Source organism: Oncorhynchus nerka, linkage group LG7 (assembly GCF_034236695.1).
Source record: "Oncorhynchus nerka isolate Pitt River linkage group LG7, Oner_Uvic_2.0, whole genome shotgun sequence".
Taxonomy (NCBI): Eukaryota; Metazoa; Chordata; class Actinopteri; order Salmoniformes; family Salmonidae; genus Oncorhynchus; species Oncorhynchus nerka.
In genome coordinates, this window is record NC_088402.1 from 23808957 (window position 1) to 23832512 (window position 23556).

Genomic DNA, 23556 nt, shown 5'->3' on the forward strand with positions numbered 1-23556 from the left:
AACAAAAGGAGGTGATCAAAAGCAGGGGAAGGGAGCTTAAAGGGACCAAATTTGGTCTCAATGACCAATTTCCAAAGGAGATAAACAAACGTCGTAAGAGACCGTATCCGGTACAAAGACAACAAAGGATGGATGGTAGGCGTGCCTTTATCAATGCGGACAAACTCTTTATAGATGGACAGCTATTCCGAGACAGCTCCATAACACTGTGGCTGTACTAAATTCTACAGAGACTTCAGATTATGAAAAAAAAGAAGGTATGGGAACCGTTTACAATATTGAAACATTATTAAGTGGATATGAACACACACATACTCAACTGTATGCTTGCTTACACATACAGACTTATACATACACACACACACCTGATCTTGCTCTCTTCTCTCACTCTCTCTTTCTCTCTTTTCTCTTCTCTTCTCCCTCTTTCTCTATTGTCGCGTACTGTTTTATAATTTCATGTGTTTATTGTTTGTCTATCTTTTTAATGTATTTGTCTTCAAGTTTATATATGCTTACGACAAGCAAGGGGAAGATATCAAAATAGGGGCATTGGGGAATAATAACATATTGCACGGAATACATTTGTACTGTAGTGAAGCCGTCTCTTGAGTAATGCAAGGTCTCTTTCATGATCACGTGAAACGTTAATTGCTATGGAAATGCTAGGATATGTAATTATGGTAATTGTGATGCAACTATATGGATTACAATTATGAATATTAATTATGAATATTAAGGCTATACACACGACATGTTACACACATAGACACTAAAACATGCAAATTGGCAGAGTTATTATTTATTTGGACATCACACATTATAGTCTTACTCTTATACAGACATCATACACACTCATTATATCATATCCAATATCGTACACATCAACCTACTCAGATTTGTTACACACATAATTTGTCTCAATTTTCTAACATCTGTGGCATTGGCTCACAGGCAAGGCAATAAAACAAATATTGCTAGAACATATTTCTTGAATTCTAAATATCAGACATTTGAAAGCTCTAGTTTTGACCTTCATAATACCTCTAAGGCAATAACTTTACAAGCACTAATTATGGTCAATTTAGCCTGAGAATGGTATCTAGTTATGGTAAGGGGTGAAATAAGTATAGCTAGTTATAATTGAAACGGTTTGGCAGATTATTGAAAAAACATCAGTCTTTAGATGGCTAAAAGAAAAGGAATATAGCATATACTGTTTACAGGAAACTCACTCTACATCCTTAGATGAAGTTGTGTGGAATAAGGAATCGGGTGGTGAAATAATTTTCTGTCATGAACAAAGGAACTCAAAGGGTGTAATGATATTAATTAACAAAAATTTCGATCTGAATGTGCAAATAATCAGGAATGATTTGCAAGGAAGGTGGATCCTTTTGATTATGAAATTGGATGAAAAAGAGATTTGGCTCATTAATCTATATGTTCCAAATCAGGATTATCCACACTTCTTCGAAAAAACATTTATACCAATTTATTGAACTTACATGCAACAAATTATCTAATCATTATGGTAGGAGACTATAACACAGTGTTAAGTACCTCAGTGGACCGTAAAGGTAATCACTCTACAAACTATCATCACCGTGCCCTTAAGGAAATCACAAATATTATGGACACATTAGAAATAGTGAATATTTGGAGACTACAAAACCCCGACCTAGTGAGATCTACATGGAGGAGACTTAATCAAGCTAGTCGTCTTGACTACTTTCTTGTATCTTTCTCTCTTGCATCAAAGGTTAAAAACGTTTTTATAGGAGACAGAATGCAATCGGATCATCATCTAATTGGCATTCACATAACTCTTATAGATTTTCCACGTTGACAGGGATATTGAAATGTAATCAAAGTTTACTGGAGGACAACTTATTTTTAACTAAGACAAAATCATTTATAACTGAATTTTTCCAGTATAATATTGGTTCAGGAAATCCCCTTATTGTTTGGGATACCTTTAAATGTACATTCAGGGGTCATTCAATTCAATATTCATCAATAATAATAATAATAATAATTTTTAAAAAGCAGTTTCTGGCTAAAGAAACAAGACTAACAAGGGAAATCCATGAACTAATAGTACAGGTAGATATCAATAAAAATACTACAGAGATACAAAATAAGTTAGAGGAAAAACTAAGAACATATGGAGAAAAATGCACAGAATTCTTCCTGAATCTCCAATACAGGAACGCTAACAATAAGAATTTGCAGAAACTCGTTACTGAAGACAGTCATCTATGATTCTCCGAATGATATTTTAAAAGAGGAAGCTAATTATTTTAGGCAGATGTTCTCTTTTCCGTCTCATCCTCTCCCACTGAATAAAGATTACGGTAAGGAATTCTTTACAAATAATATAAAAAAAATTAAAATTAACAAATGTACAGAAATATCAGTGCGAAGGCCAAATTACAGAGGAAGAACCTTTTGAGGCTATTAAATCCTTTCAGTCTGGAAAAACCCCAGGGCTTGATGGCATACCGGTAGAGGTATATCAAGTATTTTTTGATATACCTAAAGCTCCATTGTTAGATTGTTTTAACTACTCCTATAGAAATGGTAGTCTGTCACGTACTCAGCAGGAAGGTCTGATTTTTCTATTATTAAAGCAAGACCCAGATAGCAAATATAAAGACCCGGTCTATCTAAAAAAACTGGAGGCCCCTTACACTTCAATGTTGTAATGCAAAAATACTAGCAAAATGCATAGCACTCAGAATTAAAAGGGTTTTACCAGGTATTATTCATCCTGATCAGACAGTTTTTTTACATGGACGATACATTGGAGATAATATACGACAAATACTAGAAATAATAGAACATCATGAAACATATAAGAAGCCAGGAATGGTATTTATAGCGGATTTTGAAAAGCCATTTATAAAGTAAGACTGGATTTTATTTATAAATGCCTGGATTTTTTCAATTTCGGTAATTCTTTTATAAAATGGGTAAAAATAATGTATAGCAACCCCAGGTGTAAAATAGTAAATAACGGCTACTTCTCAGAGAGTTTTGAATTGTCAAGAGGAGTTAAACAAGGGTGTCCGCTGTCACCATATCTATTCATTATGGCCATCGAAATGCTAGCTATTAAAATCAGATCCAATAACAACATTAGAGGATTAGAAATCCAAGGCTTAATAACAATGGTATGCCGATGACTCAAGTTTTATGTTAAGTCTGCAAGCTAGATCCCTGCAAGGTCTCATTAAAGATCTAGATAACTTTTCTGTACTCTCTGGACTAAAACCTAATTATGATAAGTGTACAATATTATGTATTGGATCCTTAAAAAATAAAACTTTTATATTACCTTGCAGCTTACCTATAAAATGGGATGATGGTGAAGTAGACATACTCGGTATTCATATCACAAAAGATATAAATAAGCTCTCCACAATTAATTTCAATAGAAAACATGTAAAAATAGACAAGATCCTGCAACCATGGAGCGGTAAATACTTGTCTATTTATGGAAAAATTGCCCTGATTAACTCCTTAGTCAGATCTCAGTTTATTCACTCACTTATGGCGCTGCCTACTCCTGATGATTCGTTTTTCAAATCATATGAGCAAAAAATATTTAGCTTTATCTCGGACGCTAAACCAGACAAAATAAAAAAGGTGCCTATCTATATAATGAATATGAATTGGGTGGGTTGAGATTATTAAATATAAAAGCACTAATCCTCTCTCTAAAAGCTTCACTCATTCAAAAGTGTTATTTGAACCCTAAATGGTTCTCAAGTAGATTAATAAGAAATGTTAATCCATTGTTTAAAATGGCATTTTTGCCTTTGTGCAGATTGCCATGTCTCATTTTCGATTAATTGAAAATGATACTTTTTTCCAAGTATCTGTCTTTTTCAAACAAGCATTGCAGAGCTGGCTACAATTTCAATTCCATCCCCCTGAAAAGATAGAACAAATATTATGGCTGAACTCAAATGTACTGGTTGATAAAATACCTATATTTATGGGAAAGATGTTTGAAAAGGGTATTTTGTTCTTAAATGATATTGTAAATTGTAATGGTAGAGTTATGTTCTCCATGGAGTTATCAGAATTGTATGGGAAGGTCTGCTCAATCCAAGAGTTCAACCAATTGTTTACAGCATTTTCCCAAAAATGGAGGAGTCAGGTAGCAGCGGGAAGAGGTAGGGAACTGGTCTGTCTGCCCAATATAAAGGATCAAAACTGGAGGAGGCAGGTGGCAGCGGGAAGAGGTAGGGAACTGGTCTGTCTGCCCAATATAAAGGATCAAAACTGGGTAGGAATAAAAATAGCATAAATAGGAAAGTATACCAGTTTCATTTGAGGACCAGGATGTTGACAACTGTGCCATACAGGATTGCAAAATAGTTGGGAAGAGATTTTTGCAATCTGTAAATTCTATTCGATTAGATAGATTGAAATTGTACGTTAAACATCATAGCATAGTTGAAAGATATGTGTTGCGTAGAAACACGAAGTGGGTTGCCAGCAGAGGTAGATGGGATGGGCTGAGGGAAGCTGTGGGTTGGGATGTGGAATTGGAGACAAGTGGGAGTGGAGTTGCTGTGTGAGAGAGAGAATGATGGGATGGGCTGAGGGTTGGTATGTGGAATTGGAGACAAGTGGGAGTGGAGTTGCTGTGTGAGAGAGAGAATGATGGGATGGGCTGAGGGAAGCTGTGGGTTGGGATGTGGAGTTGCTTGGAGAGAGAATGATGGGAGACTGGGAAGCTGGGGTTGCTGTGGGAGTGGAGAGAGAGAATGATGGGATGGGCTGAGGGAAGCTGAGGGTTGGTATGTGGAATTGGAGACAAGTGGGAGTGGAGTTGCTGTGAGAGAGAGAATGATGGGATGGACTGAGGGAAGCTGAGGGTTGGTCTGTGGAATTGGAGACAAGTGGGAGTGGAGTTGCTGTGAGAGAGAGAATGATGGGATGGAATGAGGGTTGGTATGTGGAATTGGAGACAAGTGGGAGTGGAGTTGCTGTGTGAGAGAGAGAATGATGGGATGGACTGAGGGTTGGTATGTGGAATTGGAGACAAGTGGGAGTGGAGTTGCTGTGTGAGAGAGAGAATGATGGTCAAAAGATAAAGGGGGAAAAAAGTCTAAATAAAACATAATAAAAGTACATTTGAATGACACTAAGTGGCAGCATTTTTACAACTAATGCCAGTTTGCCTGAGGCTGATGCCGTGCAGGTGTTTGTACACATGCATATACACACACTCTCATTCAAATAAACACATACAAGAACACACACATACATGTGTTGATCCAAGATGGCGTAGCAGTAAGTCCTGTCGTGTCGTGTCCCCTGTATATATCTCTTTCGTTTTTTACATATTTTTCTTCGCATATCTCTTTAAAAACTTTTTGCTAAACCTAAGCTTCCAAATACTCTCCTGCAACCCGCCTCACCCAATGTAGCTATTTTTCCTAAATTATTTATATTTATATTTACTTCGGAACCGGAACCCCTCAACTGAAGCTCAACTGAAGCTAGCCAGCAAACCACTAGCCATGCTAGCGGTCTTCAGCTAACCGGTCATCAGCTAACCTTCAGCCCGGAAAGCTCTCCAGTTCGAACAACGCGACTCTAACCAGAGCATAACGGACCTATTTATTTTTTCATCCACCGATTTCTTCCCCGGATTCCCACCGCAAATGGAACATTTTTCAGCTGGATCTTCACAACTAGCTATCTAGCTATCTACGAACTGTTAGCTTGCTAGCACAGGCCTGCTAACCGTCTGCATCGCCGCGTCCCAAACACCCATATTTACTTTCTATCTCTTTTTGATTTTTTATTTGTTTATACCTTCCGGAAACCTGCCTCACCCAATGTGATACGGAATCGCTATTATTTTTAATTTTTTTAGAACACACTCAAGAACCTCCAGAAGCTAACCAGCTAACTAGCTACAAGCTATTTAGTCATTGTTCGTTTTTTAAAACCTGGATAACACTCGCCAGTCCAGCTTCCCTGCCCCATCCACTGCTGCCCCCTGGACACTGATCTCTTGGCCACATAGCTGATGCATGCTGGACGGTCCATTAATCACGGTACTCCATTCTGCTTGTTTGTTTTATCTGTTGGCCCCGTTGCCTAGTCAACGCCATTTTACCTGCTGTTGTCGTGCCAGCTGATTAGCTGTTGTTGTCTAACCTACTGTTTTAGCTAGCTTTCCCAATTCAACACCTGTGATTACTGTATGCCTCGCTGTATGTCTTTCTCAAATGTCAATATGCCTTGTATACTGTTGTTCAGGTTAGTTATCATTGTTTTAGTTCACAATGGACCCCCTAGTTCCACTCTTCATACCCCTGATAACTCCTTTGTCCCACCTCCCACACATGCGGTGACCTCACCCATTACAACCAGCATGTCCAGAGATACAACCTCTCTCATCATCACCCGGGGCCTGGGCTTACCTCCGCTGTACCTGCACCCCACCATACCCCTGTCTGCGCATTATGCCCTGAATATATTCTACCATGCCCAGAAACCTGCTCCTCTTATTCTCTGTCCCCAACGCTCTAGGCGACCAGTTTTGATAGCCTTTAGCTGCACCCTCATACTACTCCTTCTCTGTTCCGCGGGTGATGTGGAGGTAAACCCAGGCCCTGCATGTCCCCAGGCACCCTCATTTGTTGACTTCTGTGATCGAAAAAGCCTTGGTTTCATGCATGTCAACATCAGAAGCCTCCTCCCTAAGTTTGTTTTACTCACTGCTTTAGCACACTATGCTAACCCTGATGTCCTTGCTGTGTCTGAATCCTGGCTCAGGAAGGCCACCAAAAATTCAGAGATTTCCATACCCAACTATAACATCTTCCGTCAAGATAGAACTGCCAAAGGGGGAGGAGTTGCAGTCTACTGCAGAGATGGCCTGCAAAGTAATGTCATACTTTCCAGGTCCATACCCAAACAGTTCGAACTACTAATTTTGAAAATTACTCTCTCCAGAAATAAGTCTCTCACTGTTTCTGCCTGCTACCGACCCCCCTCAGCTCCCAGCTGTGCCCTGGACACCATTTGTGAATTGATCGCCCCCCATCTAGCTTCAGAGTTTGTTCTGTTAGGTGACCTAAACTGGGATATGCTTAACACCCCGGCAGTCCTACAATCTAAGCTAGATGCCCTCAATCTCACACAAATCATCAAGGAACCCACCAGGTACAACCCTAACTCTGTAAACAAGGGCACCCTCATAGACGTCATCCTGACCAACTGGCCCTCCAAATACACCTCCGCTGTCTTCAACCAGGATCTCAGCGATCACTGCCTCATTGCCTGTATCCGCTACGGAGCCGCAGTCAAACGACCACCCCTCATCACTGTCAAACGCTCCCTAAAACACTTCTGTGAGCAGGCCTTCCTAATCGACCTGGCCCGGGTATCCTGGAAGGACATTGACCTCATCCCGTTAGTTGAGGATGCCTGGTCATTCTTTAAAAGCAACTTCCTCTCCATTTTAGATAAGCATGCTCCGTTCAAAAAATGCAGAACCAAGAACAGATACAGTCCTTGGTTCACTCCAGACCTGACTGCCTTCGACCAGCACAAAAACATCCTGTGGCGGACTGCAATAGCATCGAAGAGTCCCCGTGATATGCAACTGTTCAGGGAAGTCAGTAATCAATACACGCAGTCAGTCAGGAAAGCTAAGGCCAGCTTCTTCAGGCAGAAGTTTGCATCCTGTAGCTCCAACTCCAAAAAGTTCTGGGACACTGTGAAGTCCATGGAGAACAAGAGCACCTCCTCCCAGCTGCCCACTGCACTGAGGCTAGGTAACACGGTCACCACCGATAAATCCATGATTATCGAAAACTTCAATAAGCATTTCTCAACGGCTGGCCATGCCTTCCGCCTGGCTTCTCCAACCTTGGCCAACAGCTCCGCCCCCCCCGCAGCTCCTCGTCCAAGCCTCTCCAGGTTCTCCTTTACCCAAATCCAGATAGCAGATGTTCTGAAAGAGCTCCAAAACCTGGACCCGTACAAATCAGCTGGGCTTGACAATCTGGACCCTCTATTTCTGAAACTATCCGCCGCCATTGTCGCAATCCCTATTACCAGCCTGTTCAACCTCTCTTTCATATCGTCCGAGATCCCCAAGGATTGGAAAGCTGCCGCAGTCATCCCCCTCTTCAAAGGGGGAGACACCCTGGACCCAAACTGTTACAGACCTATATCCATCCTGCCCTGCCTATCTAAGGTCTTCGAAAGCCAAGTCAACAAACAGGTCACTGACCATCTCGAATCCCACCGTACCTTCTCCGCTGTGCAATCTGGTTTCCGAGCCGGTCACTTTCGGCCCGTCATTGGACACTGTGCTATCTAACCTCCAAACGAGCTTCAATGCCATACAACACTCATTCCGTGGCCTCCAACTGCTCTTAAACGCTAGTAAAACCAAATGCATGCTTTTCAACCGATCGCTGCCTGCACCCGCATGCCCGACTAGCATCACCACCCTGGATGGTTCCGACCTTGAATATGTGGACATCTATAAGTACCTAGGTGTCTGGCTAGACTGCAAACTCTCCTTCCAGACTCACATCAAACATCTCCAATCGAAAATCAAATCAAGAGTCGGCTTTCTATTCCGCAACAAAGCCTCCTTCACTCACGCCGCCAAGCTTACCCTAGTAAAACTGACTATCCTACCGATCCTCGACTTCGGCGATGTCATCTACAAAATGGCTTCCAACACTCTACTCAGCAAACTGGATGCAGTCTATCACAGTGCCATCCGTTTTGTCACTAAAGCACCTTATACCACCCACCACTGCGACTTGTATGCTCTAGTCGGCTGGCCCTCTCGCTACATATTCGTCGCCAGACCCACTGGCTCCAGGTCATCTACAAGTTCATGCTAGGTAAAGCTCCGCCTTATCTCAGTTCACTGGTCACGATGGAAACACCCATCCGTAGCACGCGCTCCAGCAGGTGTATCTCATTGATCATCCCTAAAGCCAACACCTCATTCGGCCGCCTTTCGTTCCAGTACTCTGCTGCCTGTGACTGGAACGAATTGCAAAAATCGCTGAAGTTGGAGACTTTTATCTCCCTCGTCAACTTCAAACATCAGCTATCTGAGCAGCTAACCGATCGCTGCAGCTGTACATAGTCTATTGGTAAATAGCCCACCCATTTTCACCTACCTCATCCCCATACTGTTTTATTTATTTACTTTTCTGCTCTTTTGCACACCAATATCTCTACCTGTACATGACCATCTGATCATTTATCACTCCAGTGTTAATCTGCAAAATTGTAATTATTCGCCTACCTCATGCCTTTTGCACACATTGTATATAGACTCCCCCCTTTTTTCTTTTTTTTTTCTACTGTGTTATTGACTTGTTAATTGTTTACTCCATGTGTAACTCTGTGTTGTCTGTTCACACTGCTATGCTTTATCTTGGCCAGGTCGCAGTTGCAAATGAGAACTTGTTCTCAACTAGCCTACCTGGTTAAATAAAGGTGAAATAAAACATTTTTAAAAATAGTGCCAGACATGCACACAAACATATAAAGTAGGCATTGCTGTTATGATTTCAGTTGTCCTTGATGTCCTTTGTTTTTAATTTAATTTTAATTTTTAATTTTTTGCATTGTTCTTTGTTGTTTTCTTCTGTCTTTTCCTTTTTTCTCTTTAGTTCTTTCTCTTGGTTGTTGGTGCATTGGGGGGTTCTTGAGGGTGGGGAATGGAATTTATCTTATTTTTATTTATTTTTATTCCAGGGTGGGGGGGGGGGCTGTGGTAGGGGTCGCGAATGGTTGAGGGACAGCTATTTGGGAACTGTGGGGGGATCTTGGAGGGTTCTGGTTTCACCAGATTGTGATCATGAAAAAGGAAATTATTACATATATTTTATATCACTATCATGCACCCTCATACATAAGGATGGCACTGTTGCGGAAAGACTGATACATGTTTGATAGTGTTTTGATGCTGTATTGTTTGTACATCATGTTCTAATACTTTAATGCTACCCCTTCCTTGTGTTTTATGTAACAAATAAAAAATAAAAGAGAAAAAATCATTTTTAAAAACCCGATGGCCACTCTGACAAAGCTCCAGAGTTCCTCTGTGGAGATGGGAGGACCTCCCAGAAGGACAACCGTCTCTGCAGCACTCCACCAATCAGGCCTTTATGGTAGAGTGGCCAGACGGAAGCCACTCCTCAGTAAAAGGCACATTACAGCCCGCTTTGCCAAAAGGTACCTAAAGGACTCTTAGACCATGAAAAACAAGATTCTCGGGTCTGATGAAACTGAGATTTAATTATTTGGCCTTAATGCCAAGTGTCATGTCTGGAGGAAACCGTGCACAATCCCAACAGGTGAAGCATAAGCATAGGCATGTGATATTTCAGTGTTTTATGTTTAATAAATGAGCAAAAAAATAAATGTTTTTGTTTTGTCATTATGGGGTATTGTGTGTAGATTGATGAGGAATAAAAACAATGTAATCCAATTTAGAATAAGGCTGTAATGTAACAAAATGTGGGAAAAATCAAGGGGTCTGAATACTTTGAATGCATTTTACATGAGTGTATGCATTTGTGCAAGGGTTTATGTGTAAATGTTTGTGTTCATGTACACGTTTTGCAAGCTTGTGTGTGAGCATATGTGTACGGTATATATTTGTGGGGATCTGTCAGACTGACCGTCCTCCTGTCCCTCCCCCTTCTCCTCAGGGCTCCACCCCTCTTCACCTGGCGGCCCAGAGTGGTCACATGTCTGTGGTGGGGCTGCTGCTGAGCCGCTCCAGCTCTCTGCTGCACCTGAGGGACAAGCAGGGCCGCACCTGTCTGCACCTGGCCTCCGCCAGCGGCCACGTGGCCATGGTCAGAGTGCTGCTGGGCCAGGGGGCCGAGATCAACCACACCGAAGAGGTGACACTGACCTAGAGATGAAGATGTTATGTGGAGAATTTGTGGATGTTATGGAAACATTATGGAGAGAGTATGAGGATGTAAGGAGATGTAATGGAAACATTATGGGGAAGGTATGGGGATGTTATGAGGATGTAAGGACATGTTATGGAAACATTATGGGGAGAGTATGAGGATGTAAGGAGATGTAATGGAAACATTATGGGGAAGGTATGGGGATGTTATGAGGATGTAAGGACATGTTATGGAAACATTATGGGGAGAGTATGAGGATGTTATGGAAACATTATGGAGAGAGTATGAGGATGTAAGGGAATGTAATGGAAACATTATGTGGAAAGTATGGGGATGTTATGAGGATGTAAGGGGATGATATGGGGAGAGTATGAGGATGTTATGGAAACATTATGGGGATGTTATGAGGATGTAAGGACATGTTATGGAAACATTATGGGGAGAGTATGAGAATGTCATGAGGATGTAAGGGGATGTTATAGGGAGAGTATGAGGATGTTATGGAAACATTATGGGGAGAGTATGAGGATGTCATGGAAACATTATGGGGAGAGTATGAGAATGTCATGAGGATGTAAGGGGATGTTATAGGGAGAGTATGAGGATGTTATGGAAACATTATGGGGAGAGTATGAGGATGTCATGGAAACATTATGGGGAGAGTATGAGAATGTCATGAGGATGAAGGGGATGTTATGGGGATGTTATGGAAACATTATGGGGAGAGTATGAGGATGTAAGGGGGTGTTATGGAAACATTATGGGGAAAGTATGGGGATGTTAGGGAAACATTATGGGGAGATTATGAGGATGTTAGGGAAACATTATGGGGAGAGTATGAGGATGTTATGGAAACATTATGGGGAGAGTATGAGGATGTTATGAGGATGTAATGGAAACATTATGGGGAAAGTATGAGGATGTTAAGGGGATGTTATAGAAACGCCATGGGGAGAGTAGAGGATATTATGGAAACATTATGGGGAGAGTATGAGGATGTTATAGAAACATTGTGGGGAGAGTATGATGATGTTATAGAAACATTATGGGGAGAGTATGAGGATGTTATGGAAACATTATGGAGGATATAAGGGAGAAACATTATGTGGAAAGTATGGGGATGTTAGAAACATTATGAGGATGTTATGTAAACATTATGGGGAGAGTATGAGGATATAAGGGAATGTTATGGAAACATGGGGAGAGTATGAGGATGTTATGGAAACATTATGGGGAGAGTATGAGGATGTAAGGGGATGTTATGGGGAGAGTATGAGGATGTTATGTAAACATTATGGGGAGAGTATGAGGATGTAAGGGAATGTAATGGAAACATTATGTGGAAAGTATGGGGATGTTATGGAAACATTATGGGGAGAGTATGAGGATGTTATGGAAACATTATGGAGAGAGTATGAGGATGTTATGTAAACATTATGGGGAGAGTATGAGGATGTAAGGGAATGTAATGGAAACATTATGTGGAAAGTATGGGGATGTTATGAGGATGTAAGGGGATGTTATGGGGAGAGTATGAGGATGTTATGGAAACATTATGGGGATGTTATGAGGATTTAAGGACATGTTATGGTAACATTATGGGGAGAGTATGAGGATGTTATGGAAACATTATGGGGAGAGTATGAGGATGTCATGAGGATGTAATGGAAACATTATGGGGAGAGTATGAGAATGTCATGAGGATGTAAGGGGATGTTATGGGGAGAGTATGAGGATGTTATGGAAACATTATGGGGAGAGTATGAGGATGTCATGAGGATGTAAACGGGGGTGTTATGGAAACATTATGGGGAAAGTATGGGGATGTTAGGGAAACATTATGGGGAGAGTATGAGGATGTTAGGGAAACATTATGGGGAGAGTATGAGGATGTTATGGAAACATTACGGGGAGAGTATGAGGATGTTATGAGGATGTAATGGAAACATTATGGGGAAAGTATGAGGATGTTATAGAAACGCCATGGGGAGAGTAGAGGATGTTATGGAAACATTATGGGGAGAGTATGAGGATGTTATAGAAACATTGTGGGGAGAGTATGAGGATGTTATAGAAACATTATGGGGAGAGTATGAGGATATTATGGAAACATTATGGGGAGAGTATGAGGATGTTATGGAAACATTATGGGGAGAGTATGAGGATGTTATAGAAACATTATGGGGAGAGTATGAGGATATTATAGAAACATTATGGGGAGAGTATGAGGATGTTATAGAAACATTATGGGGAGAGTATGAGGATGTTATAGAAACATTATGGGGAGAGTATGAGGATGTTATGGAAACATTATGGGGAGAGTAGAGGATATTATGGAAACATTATGGGGAGAGTATGAGGATGTTATAGAAACATTACGGGGAGAGTGTGAGGATATTATGGAAACATTATGGGGAGAGTATGAGGATGTTATAGAAACATTATGGGGAGAGTATGAGGATGTTATAGAAACATTATGGGGAGAGTATGAGGATGTTATGGAAACATTATGGGGAAGTAGAGGATATTATGGAAACATTATGGGGAGAGTATGAGGATGTAAGGGGATGTAATGTAAACATTATGGGGAAAGTATGAGGATGTAAGGGGATGTAATGTAAACATTATGGGGAAAGTATGAGGATGTAAGGGGATGTAATGCGAACATTATGGGGAAAGTATGGGGATGTAAGGGGATGTTATGGAAACATAATGGGGAGAGTATGGGGATGTTATGAGCATGTAAGGGGGTGTTATGGAAACATTATGGAGAGAGTATGAGGATGTTATGAGGATGTAAGGACATGTTATGGAAACATTATGGGGAGAGTATGAGGATGTAAGGGGGTGTTATGGAAACATTATGGGGAAAGTATGGGGATGTTATGAGCATGTAAGGGGGTGTTATGGAAACATTATGGAGAGAGTATGAGGATGTAATGAGGATGTAAGGACATGTTATGGAAACATTATGGGGAGAGTATGAGGGTGTAAGGGGTGTTATGGAAACATAATGGGGAGAGTATGAGGATGTCATGGAAACATTATGGGGAGAGTATGAGGATGTCATGGAAACATTATGGGGAGAGTATGATAATGTCATGAGGATGAAGGGGATGTTATGGAAACATTATGGGGAAAGTATGGGGATGTTAGGGAAACATTATGGGGCGAGTATGAGGATGTTAGGAAACATTATGGGGAGAGTATGAGGATGTTATGAGGATGTAATGGAAACATTATGGGGAAAGTATGAGGATGTTAAGGGGATGTTATAGAAATGCCATGGGGAGAGTAGAGGATATTATGGAAACATTATGGGGAGAGTATGAGGATGTTATAGAAACATTGTGGGGAGAGTATGATGATGTTATAGAAACATTATGGGGAGAGTATGAGGATGTTATAGAAACATTATGGGGAGAGTATGACCGGACAACATGCCCTCCGATTTGACACACTGAACTCTGTCTGCAAAGTAATTGGTGAACCAGGCAAGGCAGTCATCCTAAAAGCCGAGGCTACTGAGTCTGCCGATAAGAATATGGTGATTGACAGAGTCGAAAGCCTTGGCAAGGTCGATGAAGACGGCTGCACAGTACTGTCTTTTATCGATGGCGGTTATGATGTCGTTTAGTACCTTGAGTGTGGCTGAGGTGCACCCGTGACCGGCTCGGAAACCAGATTGCATAGCGGAGAAGGTACGGTGGGATTCGAGATGGTCAATGACCTGTTTGTTGACTTGGCTTTCGAAGACCTTAGATAGGCAGGGCAGAATGGATATAGGTCTGTAACAGTTTGGGTCCAGGGTGTCTCCCCTTTGAAGAGGGGGATGACTGCGGCAGCTTTCAATCCTTGGGGATCTCAGACGATATGAGAGAGAGGTTGAACAGGCTGGTAATAGGGGTTGCGACAATGGCGGCGGATAGTTTCAGAAATAGAGGGTCCAGATTGTCAAGCCCAGCTGATTTATACGGGTCCAGGTTTTGCAGCTCTTTCAGAACATCTGCTATCTGGATTTGGGTAAAGGAGAACCTGGAGAGGCTTGGGCGAGGAGCTGCGGGGGCCGGAGCTGTTGGCCGAGGTAGGAGTAGCCAGGCGGAAGGCATGGCCAGCCGTTGAGAAATGCTTGTTGAAGTTTTCGATAATCATGGATTTGTCGGTGGTGACCGTGTTACCTAGCCTCAGTGCAGTGGGCAGCTGGGAGGAGGTGCTCTTGTTCTCCATGGACTTCACAGTGTCCCAGAACTTTTTGGAGTTGGAGCTACAGGATGCAAACTTCTGCCTGAAGAAGCTGGCCTTAGCTTTCCTGACTGACTGCGTGTATTGGTTCCTGACTTCCCTGAACAGTTGCATATCGCGGGGACTGTTCGATGCTATTGCAGTCCGCCACAGGATGTTTTTGTGCTGGTCGAGGGCAGTCAGGTCTGGAGTGAACCAAGGGCTGTATCTGTTCTTAGTTCTGCATTTTTTTGAACGGAGCATGCTTATCTAATATGGTGAGGAAGTTACTCTTAAAGAATGACCAGGCATCCTCAACTGACGGGATGAGGTCAATGTCCTTCCAGGATACCCGGGCCAGGTCGATTAGAAAGGCCTGCTCACAGAAGTGTTTTAGGGAGCGTTTGACAGTGATGAGGGGTGGTCGTTTGACTGCGGCACCGTAGCGGATACAGGCAATGAGGCAGTGATCGCTGAGACCCTGGTTGAAGACAGCGGAGGTGTATTTGGAGGGCCAGTTGGTCAGGATGACGTCTATGAGGGTGCCCTTGCTTACAGAGTTAGGGTTGTACCTGGTGGGTTCCTTGATGATTTGTGTGAGATTGAGGGCATCTAGCTTAGATTGTAGGACTGCCGGGGTGTTAAGCATATCCCAGTTTAGGTCACCTAACAGAACAAACTCAGAAGCTAGATGGGGGGCAATCAATTCACAAATGGTGTCCAGGGCACAGCTGGGAGCTGAGGGGGGGTCGGTAGCAGGCGGCAACAGTGAGAGACTTATTTCTGGAGAGAGTAATTTTCAGAATTAGTAGCTCGAACTGTTTGGGTATGGACCTGGAAAGTATGACATTCCTTTGCAGGCTATCTCTGCAGTAGACTGCGACTCCTCCCCCTTTGGCAGTTCTATCTTGACGGAAGATGTTATAGTTGGGTATGGAAATCTCTGAATTTTTGGTGGCCTTCCTGAGCCAGGATTCAGACACGGCAAGGACATCAGGGTTAGCAGAGTGTGCTAAAGCAGTGAGTAAAACAAACTTAGGGAGGAGGCTTCTAATGTTGACATGCATGAAACCAAGGCTTTTTCGATCACAGAAGTCAACAAATGAGGGTGCCTGGGGACATGCAGGGCCCGGGTTTACCTCCACATCACCCGCAGAACAGAGAAGGAGTAGTATGAGGGTGCGGCTAAGGGCTATCAAAACTGGTCGCCTAGAGCGTTGGGGACAGAGAATAAGAGGAGCAGGTTTCTGGGCATGGTAGAATATATTCAGGGCATAATGCACAGACAGGGGTATGGTGGGGTGCGGGTACGGCGGAGGTAAGCCCAGGCACTGGGTGATGATGAGAGAGGTTTTATCTCTGGACATGCTGGTTGTAATGGGTGAGGTCACCGCATATGTGGGAGGTGGGACAAAGGAGGTATCAGGGGTGTGAGGAATAGGACTAGGGGCTCCATTGTGAATTAAAACAATGATAACTAACCTGAGCAATAGTATACAAGGCATATTGACATTTGAGAGAGACATACAGCGATGCATACAGTGAACACAGGTGTTGAATTGGGAAAGCTAGCTAAAACAGTGGGTGAGACAACAGCTAATCAGCTAGCATAACAACAGCAGGTGAGATGGCATTGACTAGGCAACTCGGCCGACAGATAAAACAAACAAGCAGAATGGAGTACCGTGGTAATGGACAGTCCAGCGTTCATCAGCTATGTAGCCAAGTGATCAGAGTCCAGGGGCAGCGGTGGATGGGGCAGGGGGGCTGGGCTGGCGAGTGTTATCCAGGTTAAGAAAACTAACAATGACTAAATAGCTTGTAGCTAGCTAGCTGGTTAGCTTCTGGAGGTTCTTGAGTGTGTTCTAAAAATAAAGATAATAGCGATTCCGTATCACATTGGGTGAGGCAAGTTTCCGGAAGGTATAAACAAATTTTAAAAATAAAATAAAAAACGGGAAGAGATAGAGTACATATGGGCCACTGCGTTTTTGGGACGCGGCGGGACGGTTAGCAGGCCTGTGCTAACAAGCTAACAGATTAGCAGGCCAGGGTAAACAAGGTAGTAGTTAGCGGACCTGGGCTAAACAAGCTAGCAGTTAGCGTGCCGTACTAGCAAGCAAGGAGATAGCGAGGGCTAGAGAGTTAGCCTTTGGAGGACGTCGCGATGGGGTGAGTCTGTTTATTCCTCTTCATGCGGTGATATCGATAGACCGGTCGTAGTCAAGGTATTGTAGCCCAGGAGTATGCTAGGAGCTCTGGCCGGGCTAGCTTCAAGCTACGTGGGTGGAAACGCTAGCCAGGAGTAATCAACCAGGGTTGCTGTTACACTCGATAGCTAGTTGCGAGGATCCAGCTGAAGGATGTTCCGTTTGTGGTGGGAATCCGGGGGTAAAAAAAAATTAAAAAAATAAATTAGGTCCGTTATGCTCTGGATTAGCGTCGCGTTGCTCTAGCGTCGCGTTGTTCGAACAGGCGAGAGCTTTCCGAGCTAAAGGTTAGTTGATGGCCGCTAGCATAGCTGGTAGTTAGCTGGCTAGCTTCAGTTGAGAGTGTCCGGTTCCGAAGTAAATATAACTACGTTAGGAAAGTAGCTACATTGGCGGGTTGCAGAAGAGTATTTGGAAGCTTAGGTTTAGCAAAATGTTTTTAAGGATATGCGAAGAAAAAAAATATCTAAAAAAATATCTAAAACGAAAAAGAGACGATATTTACAGAGAGACGATACGACAGGACAACTACTGCTACGCCATCTTGGATAAGAATGGGATAAGAATGGGTGTTAGGATGTTATAGAAACATTATGGGGAGAGTGTGAGGATGTTATAGAAACATTATGGGGAGAGTATGAGGATATTATGGAAACATTATGGGGAGAGTATGAGGATGTTATAGAAACATTATGGGGAGAGTGTGAGGATGTTATGGAAACATTATGGGGAGAGTATGAGGATGTTATGGAAACATTATGGGGAGAGTATGAGGATGTTATAGAAACATTATGGGGCGAGTGTGAGGATGTTATGGAAACATTATGGGGAGAGTATGAGGATGTTATAGAAACATTATGGGGAGAGTATGAGGATGTTTTCGAAACATTAGGTGGAGATTTTGAGGATATTATGGAAACATTATGGGGAGAGTATGAGGATGTTATAGAAACATTATGGGGAGAGTATGAGGATGTTATGGAAACATTATGGGGAGAGTATGAGGATGTTATAGAAACATTATGGGGAGAGTATGAGGATGTTATAGAAACATTATGGGGAGAGTATGAGGATGTTATAGAAACATTATGGGGAGAGTATGAGGATGTTATGGAAACATTATGGGGAGAGTGTGACAATGTTATGAGGATGTTATGGGGATGTTATGGTGACAATAATAAAAAACTATGCCAGATCACACACTAATTCCATTCACACCTGACCCCCCAATTCTAGAGTGGCTGGACCCCACTCCACTACGCAGCCAAAGCAGGCTGTCTGGACATGGTGCGGTTCCTGGTGGAGAGTGGGGCGTCGGCCAGTGTAGAGTGCCAGGGGGGACGAACACCACTGCAGTACGCTGCCGGGGATAACCACCAGGGGACAGTTAGCTTCCTGCTACGACGAAAAGAGAACAACATACTGAGACTGCTGGAGGACAGGAAGGTTGGTGTTCCTTTTCTCTTTCTGGCTGTCGTTCTGCCCTTGAGCAAGGCAGTTGAGCAAGGCAGTTGGCTGGGCGCCGAAGACGTGGATGTCGATTAAGGCAGCCCCCCGCACCTCTGATTCAGAGGGGTTGGGTTAAATGCGAAGACTCATTTCAGTTGAAGGCATTCAGTTGTACAACTGACTAGGTCTCCCCCTTTCCCTTTCAATATTCTCCCTATACTTTCTACTTTCTTTCTAGTCTAACCACAAGATGTCAGCAAACCGCAATTTTAATAGAACAGGCACGGACAAAACATATTTTTAAATCAATGTTGCTGATGAGTACCTAGTTTGTATTTGACCTGATGGTGTGATGTGGTGTGTTGTCTGTAGTTTGTGTTTGACCTGATGGTGTGATGTGGTGTGTTGTCTGTAGTTTGTGTTTGACCTGATGGTGTGTGGGAAGCTGAACTCCAACACTACTCTGGAGGAGCTAGTTCTTCACTCCGCTGCTCCCCTGGACACTGCCGTGCGTCTGTCCCGAGCCCTGGGCCTGGCCGCCCTCAGGGAGAAGGAGCGCTACGTGGACCTCCAGGCAGCAGCCCACCACTGTGAAAGCCTGGCCTCCGACCTGCTCAGCATGGCCTCGACCGGGGGGAGAGGGGCCGGCGCCGTACTCAGGGCGGTGGACCATAGAGGGGCCAGCGTGCTGGACTGCCTGATCGAGGGGAGGCAGAAGGGAGTGGTGGCCCACCCGGCTGTCCAGAAGTACATGACGGAGGTGTGGTATGGCAGTCTGCAGTGGGACTCCTGGAGGATCCTGCTGCTGTTTTTTGGCCAGCTGCTCTGCCCTCCACTGTGGCTGTTCCTCTCACTGCCTCTCAAACACAGGTACAGAGTAGACTTTCATAGATAGATACAGGTTCATAGCCTTTATTCATGGGAGCCCTTTTGAGGCTAACCCACTGGACACACAACGTCATTTCAACGTGGAAATTTGGGTAATATTTGGTAGACATTGATAAATGAGATGTCAACCTTTAGTTACCAACTCAAAAAGTCAGCCAGAAGTTTGTAGAATTACCAATGTGTTATCATTATGCCTTCAACCATCTAAAAGCAGAACCAATTTCCAATGGTTAAACAATGTCAGGGTTTTGGTTAATCTAAATGTGTTATCACTGTGCTTTCAACCATTTAAAAGCAAAAATGTCTATTTACATTTCAAGTTTTATTTGATTTAGTCCTATTCCTTATCTTAGATTTTTGGTTGAGATGGAGATGTGAATCGAACATATCAATTACTAATTTGTAGTCAAACTGTAATTAAAGCCAGACTAAATCAGTGGCACAGATGGAACTATCCAAGCAGAAGATAAATCTCCTTTAAATGTTCATATTTGGTTGCGTTGACAACAAACACAATTCAATACCCGGTTTGCCTATAAATTAATCATTGATATGTTGGATTAACATCTCCAACTCAACCAAACATCTAAGTTCAAGAATAGGACTAAATCTAATCTTATCGAAGTTTAAATGTACTTTAAATAAAGTCTGATTTGATTTAGTCATATTCTTTAACTTAGATTTTTGGTTGAGATGGAGACGTGACTCTAACATATTGATGATTAACTTGAAGATTCCATTTGAAATCAACCAAAGTTTGAAACCCTAGTGCTTATATGTCTTGTCTAGTTTTAGTTGAACCCTAGTGCTATATGTCTTGTCTAGTTTTAGTTGAACCCTAGTGCTATATGTCTTGTCTAGTTTTAGTTGAACCCTAGTGCTATATGTCTTGTCTAGTTTTAGTTGAACCCTAGTGCTATATGTCTTGTCTAGTTTTAGTTGAACCCTAGTGCTATATGTCTTGTCTAGTTTTAGTTGAACCCTAGTGCTATATGTCTTGTCTAGTTTTAGTTGAACCCTAGTGCTATATGTCTTGTCTAGTTTTAGTTGAACCCTAGTGCTATATGTCTTGTCTAGTTTTAGTTGAACTATATGTCCTAGTGCTATATGTCTTGTCTAGTTTTAGTTGAACCCTAGTGCTATATGTCTTGTCTAGTTTTAGTTGAACCCTAGTGCTATATGTCTTGTCTAGTTTTAGTTGAACCCTAGTGCTATATGTCTTGTCTAGTTTTAGTTGAACCCTAGTGCTATATGTCTTGTCTAGTTTTAGTTGAACCCTAGTGCTATATGTCTTGTCTAGTTTTAGTTGAACCCTAGTGCTATATGTCTTGTCTAGTTTTAGTTGAACCCTAGTGCTATATGTCTTGTCTAGTTTTAGTCTAGTTTTGAACCCTAGTGCTATATGTCTTGTCTAGTTTTAGTTGAACCCTAGTGCTATATGTCTTGTCTAGTTTTAGTTGAACCCTAGTGCTATATGTCTTGTCTAGTTTTAGTTGAACCCTAGTGCTATATGTCTTGTCTAGTTTTAGTTGAACCCTAGTGTGATATATGTCTTGTCTAGTTTTAGTTGAACCCTAGTGCTATATGTCTTGTCTAGTTTTAGTTGAACCCTAGTGCTATATGTCTTGTCTAGTTTTAGTTGAACCCTTGTGATATATGTCTTGTCTAGTTTTAGTTGAACCCTAGTGATATATGTCTTGTCTAGTTTTAGTTGAACCCTAGTGCTATATGTCTTGTCTAGTTTTGTCTTGTCTTGTCTAGTTTTAGTTGAACCCTAGTGCTATATGTCTTGTCTAGTTTTAGTTGAACCCTAGTGCTATATGTCTTGTCTAGTTTTAGTTGAACCCTAGTGCTATATGTCTTGTCTAGTTTTAGTTGAACCCTAGTGCTATATGTCTTGTCTAGTTTTAGTTGAACCCTAGTGCTATATGTCTTGTCTAGTTTTAGTTGAACCCTAGTGCTATATGTCTTGTCTAGTTTTAGTTGAACCCTAGTGCTATATGTCTTGTCTAGTTTTAGTTGAACCCTAGTGCTATATGTCTTGTCTAGTTTTAGTTGAACCCTAGTGCTATATGTCTTGTCTAGTTTTAGTTGAACCTAGTGCTATATGTCTTGTCTAGTTTTAGTTGAACCCTAGTGCTATATGTATGTCTTGTCTAGTTTTAGTTAGTTTTAGTTGAACCCTAGTGCTATATGTCTTGTCTAGTTTTAGTTGAACCCTAGTGCTATATGTCTTGTCTAGTTTTAGTTGAACCCTAGTGCTATATATGTCTTGTCTAGTTTTAGTTGAACCCTAGTGCTATATGTCTTGTCTAGTTTTAGTTGAACCCTAGTGCTATATGTCTTGTCTAGTTTTAGTTGAACCCTAGTGCTATATGTCTTGTCTAGTTTTAGTTGAACCCTAGTGCTTATATGTCTTGTCTAGTTTTAGTTGAACCCTAGTGCTATATGTCTTGTCTAGTTTTAGTTGAACCTAGTGCTATATGTCTTGTCTAGTTTTAGTTGAACCCTAGTGCTATATGTCTTGTCTAGTTTTAGTTGAACCCTAGTGCTATATGTCTTGTCTAGTTTTAGTTGAACCCTAGTGCTATATGTCTTGTCTAGTTTTAGTTGAACCCTAGTGCTATATGTCTTGTCTAGTTTTAGTTGAACCCTAGTGCTATATGTCTTGTCTAGTTTTAGTTGAACCCTAGTGCTATATGTCTTGTCTAGTTTTAGTTTAGTGCTGATATGTCTTGTCTAGTTTTAGTTGAACCTAGTGCTATATGTCTTGTCTAGTTTTAGTTGAACCCTAGTGCTATATGTCTTGTCTAGTTTTAGTTTAACCCTAGTGCTATATGTCTTGTCTAGTTTTAGTTGAACCCTAGTGCTATATGTCTTGTCTAGTTTTAGTTGAACCCTAGTGTGATATATGTCTAGTTTTAGTTGAACCCTAGTGCTATATGTCTTGTCTAGTTTTAGTTGAACCCTAGTGCTATATGTCTTGTCTAGTTTTAGTTGAACCCTAGTGCTATATGTCTTGTCTAGTTTTAGTTGAACCCTAGTGCTATATGTCTTGTCTAGTTTTAGTTGAACCCTAGTGCTATATGTCTTGTCTAGTTTTAGTTGAACCCTAGTGCTATATGTCTTGTCTAGTTTTAGTTGAACCCTAGTGCTATATGTCTTGTCTAGTTTTAGTTGAACCCTAGTGCTATATGTCTTGTCTAGTTTTAGTTGAACCCTAGTGCTATATGTCTTGTCTAGTTTTAGTTGAACCCTAGTGCTATATGTCTTGTCTAGTTTTAGTTGAACCCTAGTGCTATATGTCTTGTCTAGTTTTAGTTGAACCCTAGTGCTATATGTCTTGTCTAGTTTTAGTTGAACCCTAGTGCTATATGTCTTGTCTAGTTTTAGTTGAACCCTGGGTTGAATTGAAACAATAGCTGTTGATGACTTCCCAAATGCTATATAGAGCTAAATAGTCTCATTGATAATATATGACCTATAAAGTATGGTTACATTTCATTTGCTTTAAACCTATCTTTTGGAATAATTTCGATAGCAACAGTGAATATAATAATAATCGTTCTTGCGATAGCACATTGGTAGTAGTCAGTGACCAATGTCAACACTAAGCAGGGCCAGGCTTGATTTAAACCCTGCATGGGAGACCAAGTAAATAGCAGGGGGGTTCTGATAATGTACATTTTTTACAATGATGACATAATCCTGTGGTTGAGATTCCACCCTCAAAACAACTGTTTCTTTTTTCAAATCCAATGTGTTTTTCACTTAGATTCCTTGTCACAATACATTGACAAATTACATTGAAACAACGTTGAGTCAACCAGTTTGTGCCGAGTGGGATGTGT

General features: G+C 41.8%; 1 protein-coding gene across 1 annotated transcript in view; it reads left to right on the plus strand.

Moving 5' to 3' along the window:
* The window catches only part of trpn1 (transient receptor potential cation channel, subfamily N, member 1), a 59994-nt gene that overhangs the window by 30721 nt on the left and 5717 nt on the right, over positions 1-23556 (plus strand). Inside the window, exons 24-26 of the mRNA XM_029662974.2 lie at positions 10725-10922; positions 18605-18814; positions 19233-19687. Coding sequence (XP_029518834.1) covers positions 10725-10922; positions 18605-18814; positions 19233-19687 — 863 coding nt within the window. The remainder of the gene's footprint in view (positions 1-10724; positions 10923-18604; positions 18815-19232; positions 19688-23556) is intronic.